This window comes from Coregonus lavaretus (genome assembly GCF_964263955.1).
Source record: "Coregonus lavaretus genome assembly, chromosome: 23".
Lineage (NCBI taxonomy): Eukaryota > Metazoa > Chordata > Actinopteri > Salmoniformes > Salmonidae > Coregonus > Coregonus lavaretus.
In genome coordinates, this window is record NC_140010.1 from 36,410,969 (window position 1) to 36,423,578 (window position 12,610).

General features: G+C 43.3%; 1 protein-coding gene across 1 annotated transcript in view; it reads left to right on the forward strand.

Moving 5' to 3' along the window:
- The window catches only part of LOC311150451 (uncharacterized protein C1orf21 homolog), a 17,152-nt gene extending 10,601 nt beyond the window's left edge, over positions 1–6,551 (forward strand). Inside the window, exons 3-6 of the mRNA XM_084187950.1 lie at positions 4,443–4,525; positions 4,676–4,746; positions 4,890–4,950; positions 5,176–6,551. Coding sequence (XP_084044076.1) covers positions 4,443–4,525; positions 4,676–4,746; positions 4,890–4,950; positions 5,176–5,214 — 254 coding nt within the window. The 3' untranslated portion in view covers positions 5,215–6,551. The remainder of the gene's footprint in view (positions 1–4,442; positions 4,526–4,675; positions 4,747–4,889; positions 4,951–5,175) is intronic.
- The last annotated feature ends 6,059 nt before the right edge of the window (positions 6,552–12,610 follow it).

The window sequence follows — 12,610 nt, forward strand, 5'->3', positions numbered from 1 at the left end:
GGGGGAGGGAGATGGAGAAGGAGGGAGATGTAAAGAGGGAGAGGGAGGGGGAGAGGGAGAGAGAGAGAGGGGGGAGATAGACAGGGAGAGAGAGAGGGGGGGGGGGGAGAGAGAGGGGGGAGAGAGAGGGAGGGTGAGAGAAGGGGGGAGAGACAGTGAGAGGGAGAGAGACAGGGAGAGAGAGAGAGAGTGAGAAAGAGGGGGAGAGAGAAGGGAGAGAGAGGGAGGGAGAGGGGGAGAGAGAGGGAGGGAGAGGGGGAGAGAGGGAGTGAGGGAGAGATAGATAGAGGGAGAGAGGGAGGGGGAGAGAGGAAGAGAGGGGAAGAGTGAGGAAGGGACAAAGATCATCCCTGCCTAATACCTCTACACAGTTTAAAAGGAGCACTCAAGCCACCGTTAACTTTCAATACACTTTCAATGTCACCATATATCACCCTTTTCATGGCAATAAAACCAGAGCTGAAACCAAACGCCTCAAAAGTGTGCCATAAGTATTGATGTTCAACTCGGTCAAATGCCTTTTCCTGATCAATTTAAATTAGACCAGCATCCAACCAAATAGCCCCTATCTGCCTGCCGGGAACACAGTAGGACTGGTCCGTATGATTTGCCCCGTATGATTTGCCCTCAGCCTGTTGGACAAAGCCTTTGACAGGATCTTATAATCAGTGCACAATAAAGCCACCGGCCTCCAGTTCTTCACCTCCCTAGGGTCACCCTTTTTGGGCAGTAGGGTGAGGACAGCCCTTCTGCAGCTTATCGGTAGTAACCCTCCGGTCAAACTATCATTAACTACTGCTAGCCAATCCTCTCCCAACATAGCCCAAAAAGACTTTAAAAAGTCAACAGGAAGCCCATCAATGCCTGATGCCCTTCCATTTTCCATGCCTTTTAATGCAGTGTATAGCTCCTGCAAAGACAATGGTTGCTCTAGCGCAACCTGAGCTTCTGCAGCCACCTGTGGGAGCCCATCAAGGAACTGCTGTGTCACTGTTTTATTCCCTTTGTACTCACACTTGGAGAGCTCAGCATAGAACTCTACTGCTAGTGAGCTCCTGTCCAACAGCTGATTTGAGACAATGAATAATACCTCTTTGTCCATTGTTTTTCTCTAAACAAAGAAAAATGTGGATGAGGCATCCATTTCAAAGATTCACTGAAACGTACTTCTCACCAATGCCCCCTGTGCTCTGATACCCAGCAGGTCTGCCAATGCAGCTTTTTTCCTCTTGAGGGCCTGAGTATTGCCTCGATCTCCTGTGGTCTCATCCAATGTCAGGAGTTGGAGTTCTATTTCAGACTCTAGGGCATTCATTGATCTGGTGATGTCTTTGGTGACATTCCTCGTGTATTGATTACAGAATTGTTGAATCTGGATTTTCCCTATATCCCACCACTGTTGAAGGGATACACAACTGGCCTTTTGAGACCTCCACCTCTCCCAGAGAAAACTTAAACATTTCCTGAAGTGAGCATCACTCAATAAAGTTATATTAAAATGCCAGTATTGTGATGAGTGTGATTAGAAGGAGTCAGGCGCAGGAGGGTAAATCACTGAATACAGAGTTTATTCCGTCGTACACAGTTGCGCTGGATAGCAATACAAGGTACGGGTAGCTCCAACAAAATACAGGTACAGGGGAATAATCTACCCCGGCAATACAAGGTAAGAGTAGCTCCACCAAGCTACACTCAACTAACATAAAACAATCACCCACAAGGACAAGGGGGCAGAGGGAACACTTATACATGGACTAATGAGGGGATATGAACCAGGTGTGTGTAATTGACAAGACAAGACAAATGGAATGATGATATATGGAGCGGCAGTGGCTAGTAAGCCGGTGACGACGAACGCCGAAACCTGCCCGAACAAGGAGGGGAGGCAGCCTCGGCGGAAGTCGTGACAAGTATGCACTTTTGGGTTTTACAGCGTTAATGAACACCACCTCTGTTATTAAACAATGATCAGAAAATCCCACTGGGGTTATCACACTTGATTGACAGACCTGAGATTGATGTTCAAAACAATAAAACCTATCTAACCTGGCCATAGAGATGGTGTTCTCTCTCACATGGGCCCAGGTGTCTCGTTCCTCCATGTTGACTCCGCCAAATATCACACAGTTCATGTGTTACAATGAGGCGTTTTAAAAAAGTCCTTGAGGCTATATGAGGTTCTTTGTGATTTCTATCTAAATCACTGACTGTGCAGTTAAAATCCCCAGCAATAAATAAATAATCTTCAGTATTACATTTCTCAATGGTATTTGATAATGTCTCTAAAAAACATACCCTCTCAACTGCCACCACTGGGGCATATACATTTATCAAACACATAGTGATGTTTTCATACCTCGCTCTAACTTTTAATAACCTCCCCTCAACTACTTCTTCAACCTCATATGACAAAGGCAAAAACCCTTTTGAGAACAAGATGGCCACACACCCACTTTTTGAGTTTTTATGACTACACACCACAGTCCCCCCCCCACTCCTGTTGCCACATAACTTAATTTTCCAAATTACTATGTGTTTCTTGTAGAAAACTTATGTCACTTCCCTTTCCCCTAATTAACTCATACACTATGGCTCTTTTTTTTAACATCTCTCGCCCCATTTACATTTAAAGAAGAAATCTTAAAACTGCTCATGGATGGAAAAAAAATACAGAGAAAGACACAGAAACCAGATCTCTTCACAGAGTTAAGGCTGTGACTGAATTTACATCACTTATCACTCTCGTGACCACTTTCTTGAGTCTAGCAATTTCAGGGCTTGTCAAACCTCCCCCTGTTATTTTTGACATCAGAAACTTTGCTGATTCAATAAACAATTCACTTTCAGGAAAATAATCTGTTACATTATAATCCTGCATATATTTCTTCCCTTTTGTCAACTTCAGAAATTGACGTACCTTCTCAATCCCATACCTCCCTTCCACCCCATTTATCTCACTATTTTGTTGTGACGCGTCAGATGACTCACTCTCGCGGGAGAGGGAAAGAGAGAGAGAGAGGGAGAGAGGGAAAGAGAGGGAAAGAAAGAGAGAGAGCGGGAGAGAGAGAGAGAGAGAAGGGGAGAGAGAGAGAGAGAGAGAGAGCGGGAGAGAGAGAGGGAGAGATAAATTGATCGTGAGATTGAGAGGGGGGGGGGAGCAGGAGCTGTCCTGCTTTCCAACCATTGTGAAAAGAGGATTTTCTTTTAACTGTTAATTTTGGGGGGAGAGGGGGAGAGAGAGGGGGAGAGAGAGAGAGAGAGAGGGAACGAGAGAGAGAGAGAGAGAGAGAGAGAGGGAGGGAGAGAGAGAGAGAGAGGGAACGAGAGAGAGAGTGAATGAGAGAGAGCGAGAGAGAGAGGTCGAGAGAGAGAGAGATTGAGGGGGGGAGAGAGAGAGGGGAGAGAGGGGAGAGAGGGGGAGAGGGAAAGAGAGAGAGCGGGAGAGAGAGAGAAGGAGAGAGAGGGAATGAGAGAGAACGAGAGAGAGAGGGAGAGAGATTGAGAGAGGGAAAGAGAGAGAGAGGGAGAGAGAGAAGGATAGAGAGAGAGAGAGGAGCTGGAAAGAGAGAGGGAACGAGAGAGATAGGGAGAGGGAAAGAGAGAGAGAGAGGGAATGAGAGATAGCGAGAGAGAGGGGAGAGAGAGAGGGAGAGAGGGAATGAGAGAGAGGGATCGAGAGCGAGAGAGAGAGATGGGGGGGGGCAGGAGCTGTCCTGCTTTCCAACCATTGTGAAAAGAGAATTTTCTTTTAACTGTTAATTTGGGGGGGAGAGGGGGAGGGGGAGAGAGAGAGGGAGGGGGGAGAGGGAAAGAGAGAGAGAGGAGAGAGAGAGGGAAAGAGAGAGAGAGAGAGGGAATGAGAGAGAGAGAGAGCGATTGAGGGGGGGGGGGGGGGGGGGGGGGGGGGGCAGGAGCTGTCCTGTTTTCCAACCATTGTGAAAAGAGGATTTTCTTTTAACTGTTAATTTGACTAAGTATTTTGTCAAGTATTGGGCTGATAGAACAATTGACCTGGATTCTACTGATTATTCTACTGATTACTGCAGCTCCTCTCCTCATATCTGGATGAACAGTCGATTCCTGATCAAGCTAATGGATCGGGAATATCATGAATGGGTGCTATAATTCCAGTTATGCTCTAATCCGAAGCATGCAGCTATTAAGTAAAAATGTATTGTCACAAGCAAAAATAAGTTGATGTTGCTGGTAGTGTTAACAATCGCATAAGAACAGAAATATAAAGGCACTCAGGTGTAGAAAAGTTAGAAAGCCGTTATTGCAACTTGGCTAATGCATGCCAATGTCAATAAGACCAACACATTGTGATCTACACTGCATTTAGCTTTTGCACCTATCTGAGGTGCATCAGGAGTCGACTGAAAGGGATGTGTTTCTTTTTAGTACTAGCCCACATCCTCCTATAGCTCGCTCTTTTTTTACAGAGGAGTACAAGAAAGGAGTGGAAAAGGTCAAGTATATCAATGGAGAAGAGGACAGACTGAACACCTGCAACCAGGACAGCACGGTGAGAACTGCCAGAATTGCATATTTGTTATTATGAACCCTCTAAAAGTTAGTAAGGGAAGTTAGTCAAGGGTAAACCTTTACACCTACATACTGTACACTTACAAAATTATTCTGCCAGTGATGTATGATGGCCCTGTGTGGGTTTCAGGAGAAGACTGCCCTGCTCACCAGGGTCCAACACACAGATGACACAGGATCAAATGGCAATGGGAAGACACAGTGAGTTGAACTAACAATTCTTGTTGTCATCATGACACAAATGAATGCAGTGTTTGCTGTCCCTTTCCATCCCTGAACTAACAGAGTTGAAATGCAACTGACCATAACCCTTAAGTGTGAATGACTTGTTTCTTTCTCCACAGTATCCATTCTTCAGAGAGCCAGCAAGAGTTCTTCAGGATGCTGGATGAGAAGATAGAAAAGGTGAGGAGATAGCCTGGTTCCAGATCTGTTAACTTCGGGCATTACAATGACCGTAGGGGTTGGCAAGACAGCCAAACAGATCTGGGACAGGCTAGAGGAGAGAAGCTTGTGATTTTCAGAGCTGAAATCATGTGTGTGTAGGGGGGGGGGGGGGTCACTGTCTGGGGGTCACTGTCTGGGGGTCACTGTCTGGTGACAACTCCATCTTCTGCTGTTCTTTTTCAGGGGCAGGACTACTGCTCAGAGGAAGAGGATATGACATAGCACTGAGGTCCGCTATCTGCTCCCCTGAGAGGAAGGATTTGTCCAGTGGAGGCTGGTGTCATTTCAGCCATTACAATGAGCCCGTCCTCCAATTTCTCCCTCCACCCGCCTCCACTGTATTTTTCCAATGGCATGAACCTTACCCAATGGCCCGCTTCCTTTTGGACTGGCCCATTTTGTGGATGGAGGGTGAGACACATTGACCCAAACCAAGCACCTTTGCCTAGCCCACTGTTTATATCTATAACCCTGTCACCCCGTAACAGATGTATGAGTCCATTGCAACAATGTTTGGCTGGGACTACTTCCAAGCACCAGGCCTATGATTCTGAACAACTCTCCAAGTCTGTCGTCATGGTTACCCTGGACACTAAGTACAGCAGCTGCTTTAGACTCTGTGACTGTGGTCCATTAAAAGACACCGGAGTTCCAGTCATTTTGAACCCATGGATTGACTAAAGCCACTACAAATAACCATGATGGACTGGTGGTATCGGTCTCAAAGAACATTTGTAATTCCTTATCTGATTCTGATTGGATGATGAACAGTGGAGGTAATGGGGAGCGGTGGAAAATGAATCAGGGTCGTATTCATTAGGCACCAAATGGAAGAAAACGGGCTGAAACAGGGAGGGACTTCCAATAAGAAACGGCAGTTGACGTTTTCCATAGCAAAAATGTTTTTCTACGGTGTGCCCTAATGAATGCGATCCAGGTGGCTGAAACTTTGAGCATTGCAGATAGAAACATTAATACAGCTGCCGATGCTCCTATCATTGCATTATATAATTTATTCTCTTATCAGTGTCTCTCTATGTTGTGTATTTATATCTGCAATGTTCCAAGCGTGCCACCCCAATGAGCACACCCTTGGAGGGGAAACCGGGGTTACTTACTTCCTGCATTCCAAGACACTTTTTGAATCTTCTTTTCTAAAGTATGTTCATATGCGATTCATAGTCTGTCTATGTCTACTTACTTCACCATGTAGGGTCTTCTTATTTAATGTTAATGCTCAGGGTTGAAGTGTTCTAGTCATTGTCTTTTGTAGTCGAGCCTACCTCTTCATTAGGCTTTGTTGCACCATTTGTGCACACACACACACACACACACACACACAGTTATTTCCCTCGCACCCTACTGTCAGTATCTGTTCTTCTTACCTGTTAATAAGACCACATCAGTGTTAAATCTACAGGCAGTATACTGTATTAGGAGCATAGTCAGATCATGTAATAGTCTTCGCATTTGTTGTCATGGTCATTTTTGTGTGCTTGTTTTTCATGTTCAAATGTTGTTTTTTTTTTTATAGTCAAATAAAAAACAGAAGAAGGGTCTTCAGGTCACCGTAATATAATTTGTCCAACAAAATGGTTGCTCGTACAGTTCTTGTGGTGTTACTATTACCTAATAATGCACAGGCACAGCCAATATTCTTGTTACTGTAGTCTTTATCTGTCAATGTCAAATGATGGCGTAGCAATAATATCAATGAGGCATCCACGGTAGGTTTAATGCTGCCCTCTACAGTTTAAAAATCCCAACTGCATTCAAAGTAAATGGGTAGCAAGACGTCACACAACAAAACATAGTGTTACAGTTATTATAACCAGTCTCCCACAGTGGACTGTGTGAGTTCTGAGTGTTGCCATAAGATAGTGGACTACTGCAGTCTGCTACATTAACCTGTTGCTTAATGGAGGTACTGTATGGACATTTCATTCAATTCCAGACAACATGTACCCTCTCTGGGGCAATGTCCAACTGCATTCCACAGTGTCTTTGATGATTGAGTGTGTGTCAATTGTCCGAGAAGTTATAACACAAACCCTCTGGCCCACGGAGAATGTAGCACCTTGTGAAGGCGGTTATGGCCGTCGTAATATTTCTGTAATATTTCTGATTTTCGCAGCCTCAGTGTCTGTTATACTTTATGTAGGGCTAGCTGTTGATCCTATCAAACTCTCTACGCCCAGGTTCCCAAAAACAGTTCAGGTAGGGAGCAACGAAAGCTAGGCTAGGGAGGCCCGCCCTGCCAAATTTGAGGTAGGGAAAACATTGGCAAATTCTCAACAATAATCTCCCAGGTGCAATTTGGTTCATCATTACGAGACCACAACAGCCTGCGGTTCACTTCTGGTCACTGCAGAGTTCATTACCAGACCATAGCAGTCTACTAACGGTCACTGTCTTCTGTGGTTCATTGCAGAATTATTATTTTTAAATCCCGGGGCACGTCTAACTCCCTTTATTTAGGTAAATATGTGTTTTTTTTGTTGTAACTAAGATACACTGTGTAAAGAAAAAAGTTAAACTATCAAAATCAAATATTTGATTAGGTGTGAAACTTCAGTAGACTGTGCTAGCGTGGACAACCTCCATCAATCATGGCCCTGGTCTCCAGCACCAGACAGGCAGGTGCTTCTCATAGCTCTTCTCTTGAGTTCAATTTGTGCGATGGAAGAGTCACTTCATACTGAAAACCTGTATTGCTATTATACTTGCCAATTTGATTTATTGTAGTTAGTGTGCTTACTCTTATTAGATAGTCAGTACTTATGGTTTCAGTGAAAAACAAAACACATTTGCAAGGATGACACAACTTTAATTAACATTCTTTCTCAATGTTCAAAACAATTTCTGATAGTGTCAATTGAAAAACGTATAGACAAATATTAAGGCTAGCCTGTAACATTTACATTTTTGTAGACGCTCTTATCCAGAGCGACTTACAGGAGCAATTAGGGTTAAGTGCCTTGCTTAAGGACACATCAACAGATTTTTCACCTAGTCGGCTCAGGGATTAGAACCAGTGACCTTTCGGTTACTGGCACAACGCTCTTACCCACTAAGCTTAAATACACTTAATACGCCCACTACACTTAAAATGCATTTGGTACGACACAACAAACAAAAACACAGCCAACAGTTACCTGGGCCAAAATTTTCATAATTTAACATGTTAGATATCATAGCTATTTCTACTCAAAATGTTATTTTCCAATTAATTATAATAGTTGCACGACTCCAACATCATCAACAAGTTTGCAGACAACACAACGGTGGTAAGCCTGATCAACAACAGTGCTGAGACAGCCTACAGGGAGGAGGTCAGAAACCTGGCAGTGTGGTGCCAGGTCAACAACCTCTCCCTCAACATCAGTAAGACCAAGGAGCTGACCGTGGACTGCAGGAAACAGGGGGGCGAGTACGCCCCCATCCACATCGATGGAGCTGTAGTGGAGCGGGTTGAGAGCTTCAAGTTCCTAGTGTCCACGGGGGGCCAGTATGAAAAATGTATGCACTCACTAATTGTAAGTCGCTCTGGATAAGAGTGTCTGCTAAATGACTAAAATGTCAATTGGATAAATAAATTGGGGATAAATAAATAACTATTTCGGTGAAAAGTTGATGTCTTAGTTGTGTTTGTAGAGTTATGGACTGTTAATATCTTGAGAGTTCTGTACTCAAATGATTCCATTCCTGATAGTGACAATCATACGAATAATATCACAATGTTCTATTTAATTCTGTGAAAAGGATTCTGTGGAGACAGCCCATAAAGGTTTCATTCATTCCTTCAGTCATTCATTCCCTCTTTCCTTTATTCATTGTCATCCAAGTCTGAGCTCAGCAAAGTTAGGCAAATGCATTATTATAATGTGTAATTGTTTATGTAGGCTATGAGGAGTCATATACCTACATTGGTAGCCCGACACTGCAAAGAAAACCTCCAGAAAACATAAATTATTCAAATATTTGGGTGGATGGATAGTCAGCTTACCAGCTGGTTTACCAGTTCCCTTCACATGATCTGCATCCACCTGCCAGACCAGTGCCACATACTCCTCTGGCACCATTCATTTATTCTCAGCTGCAGTGGAGTTCAGGCGAGAGATGGAGCACATGGACAGCGTCTCACTGTGAACCCCAAGGCATTTTTAACTCAATTTTGAAGTCAATGAAAAGTAATTATTACTTAAAATATTTGTGGTACTGACTCAAAACTAAATGAGAAGTCACACCAACTAAATGTTTAAAAAAATAGGATAACAATTAACTTTTTTCCCAGCATGCTTTACTGCAGGTAGATTTCTTTGGAATTGTTTTTAATATCTGTGATTTTGCATGTACATTGAGTGAAGATAAATATTTGTTTTCTAAACTAATCCAATCATTGAATTTTTGCACCCATTTCTGAAATGGTTATTCCAGCTTAAATGGTTTAGGTAGTTTCTTCCTGCTGTTCCTAACCCTGGCAGTCCTTATGAATGCAGGTTGCAGGGGGAATATACATTTCAACTGTAGGCTAGCCTAATGTTGGCTAGATTCCAACATGAATTACACATTGCTTTGCAAGCCAGCATAATGTGATTTACAGTTAGGGTTGCAAAATTCTGGCAAGTTTTCCAGAAATCCTGGTTGGAAGATTACTGAAAAAATGTTTGTGGAATCTTGCAATCCTACTTGCAGGCCTGATGTGGCCTGTAAACTATGAGTTAGAAGCCACTGTCTAAGGCCTTAAATGTAACAGTTCAGTTAAAATTATATTTTTCGCCTTGGAACTCACTTGGTGAAGGTCACAGGAATAAGAATGAACGACTTGAACAACCATCTGTCACTAACAAAAACAGTCATGGGTGGTAACTCTACAATCGAAATGGCAAGGCACACTGGGAAATTATTGGAGGCGTGGCTTAGTGGGGGTGTTAAATTTAAGTATACCTTACAAATAAAACTGCATTTGTATTACTCATATGAAGGTAGGACTGTTCACTTCAGCTATTTAAGTTTCTTAACTTAATATTTTTTTAGGAGCCAGAACTTATTCGGTTTTACAGTGTAGCCAGCTAGAATTAGGCTATTCACTGTGTGGGCAGTTAAACATTTTCTAGGCACAGTTGAGTAGACTACAATCCTTATATGAAAATCATAACTGGCACGCAGATCTTTACAAATGGTAGGATAAATTGTAAATTGTCACTCATATGAAAAATATAGGCTATATGCCACCCTTGTGGAACGGCGCATACGTGTACTATGACAGTGTCATTGTCTCGTGCGCTTCCCACCAAAATTGTTGCTCTGCATTCAGATATGTTCCTTATAATGTGTACACCCAGCTCATTTTAAAATTTGCCTGTCTGCATTATTCGCCAGAGAAGGGAAACATTCTGCGAATATTGAAGCATTGCATCAACAAGGGGTTTCTGAGAATATTGAAACATTGTATCAACGAACGTAGCGGCTCGGAGAATATTAAAACATTTTGTATAAACAAGACTGCTCCAAGAATATTCATATTGCAACATAGTAGCCAACGCGGAGGCGGCCCGCGAAATATTTTCCCCGGGCCAGCTTGTCTCTGTCTGATATTATTGTGTTGCCTACGCAGCATCTGGGTGCTCATTATATACAACAACAAAAAAACTGCCCTACATCCACACTATAGATAAATAACGTAGCAATATTTAATGATGTTTTGCTAGCAAGATTGATCTGTCAGAATATCTCATTTTAATTCAGGAAGATGGAAAAGCAAGACTGATAGAGTGAGAGGTGGAAATACATTATTCCAGAGACAGGTAGGCTACAGGTAGGGATGAAGGCAGATTATGATGATGTGGGCCTACAGCAAGAAGTAAAACAAAGTTAGCCCAACTAGGTAATCATTCATTATTTGCATTATCTCAATTATCATTCTGTCACTGCATGACAATGCACATTTGTTATAGCCTACAATTGTTATTGTCTTTGAAACCAAAAACAAGACATGTATTTTGGGGAAATGCTCTAAATAGCAAGCAGTTCAGTTGTTTATTTTCATACCAATACGCCTACATGAAACCAAAATTGCACTAGTCTACTGGACAAATAAATGAAAATAACATTTAGGCTTATTATTATTATTAGGCTTACAGCTATCACAACCTACAGTGCATTTGGAAAGTATTAAGACCCCTTGACTTTTTCCACATTTTGTTATGTTACAGCCTTATTCTAAAATGGATGAAATAGTTTTCACCCCCCTCATCAATCTACACACCATACCCCGTAACGACAAAGCAAAAACAGGTTTAGAAAAACGGAAATATCACATTTACATAAGTATTCAGACCCTTTACTTTGTTGAAGGACCTTTGGCAGCGATTACAGCCTAGAGTCTTCTTGGGTATGACGCTACAAGCTTGGCACACCTGTATTTTGGGAGTTTCTCTCATTCTTCTCTGCAGATCCTCTCACGCTCTGTCAGGTTGGATGGGGAGCGTCACTGCACAGCTATTTTCAGGTCTCTCCAGAGTTGTTCGATTAGGTTCAAGTCCGGGCTCTGGCTGGGCCACTCAAGGACATTCAGAGACTTGTCCGGAAGCCACTCCTGCGTTGACTTGGCTGTGTGCTTAGGGTCGTTGTCCTGTTGGAAGGTGAACCTTCGCCCCAGTCTGAGGTCCTGAGTGCTCTGGAGCAGGTTTTCATCAAGGATCTCTCTGTACTTTGCTCCGTTCATCTTTACCTCGATCCTGACTAGTCTCCCAGTCCCTGCCGCTGAAAAACATCCCAACAGCATGATGCTGCCACCACCATGCTTCACCGTAGGGATGGTACCAGGTTTCGTCCAGACATGACGCTTGGCATTTAGGCCAAATAGTTCAATCTTGGTTTCATCAGACCAGAGAATCTTATTTCTCATGGTCTGAGAGTCCTTTAGGTGGCTTTTGGCAAACTCCAAGCGGGCTGTCATGTGCCTTTTACTGAGGAGTGGCTTCCGTCTAGCCACTCTACCATAAAGGCCTGATTGGTGAAGTGCTGCAGAGATCGTTGTCCTTCTGGAAGGTTCTCCCATCTCCACAGAGGAACTCTGGAGCTCTGTCAGAGTGACCATCTGGTTCTTAGTCACCTCCATGGCCAAGGCCCTTCTCCCCCGATTGCTCAGTTTGGCCGGGCGGCCAGCTCTAGGAAGAGTATTGGTGGTTCCAAACTTCTTCCATTTAAGAATGATGGAGGCCACTGTGATCTTGGGCACCTTCAATGCTGTAGACATTTTTTGGTACCCTGCCCCAGATCTGCCCTTGACACAATCCTGTCTCAGAGCTCTACGGACAATTGCTTCGACCTCATGGCTTAGTTTTTGCTCTGACCTGCACTGTCAACTGTGGGACCTTATATAGACAGATGTGTGCCTTTCCAAATCATGTCCAAACAATTGAAATTACCACAGGTGGACTCCAATCAAATTGTAGAAACATCTCAAGGATGATCAATGGAAACAGGATGCACCTGAGCTCAATTTTGAGTCTCATAGCAAAGGGTCTGAATAGTTATATAAATAAGGTATTTCCGTTTTTTATTTTATTTTATTTTATTACAACACGGCTTACAAGGTCAACAACAACAAAAA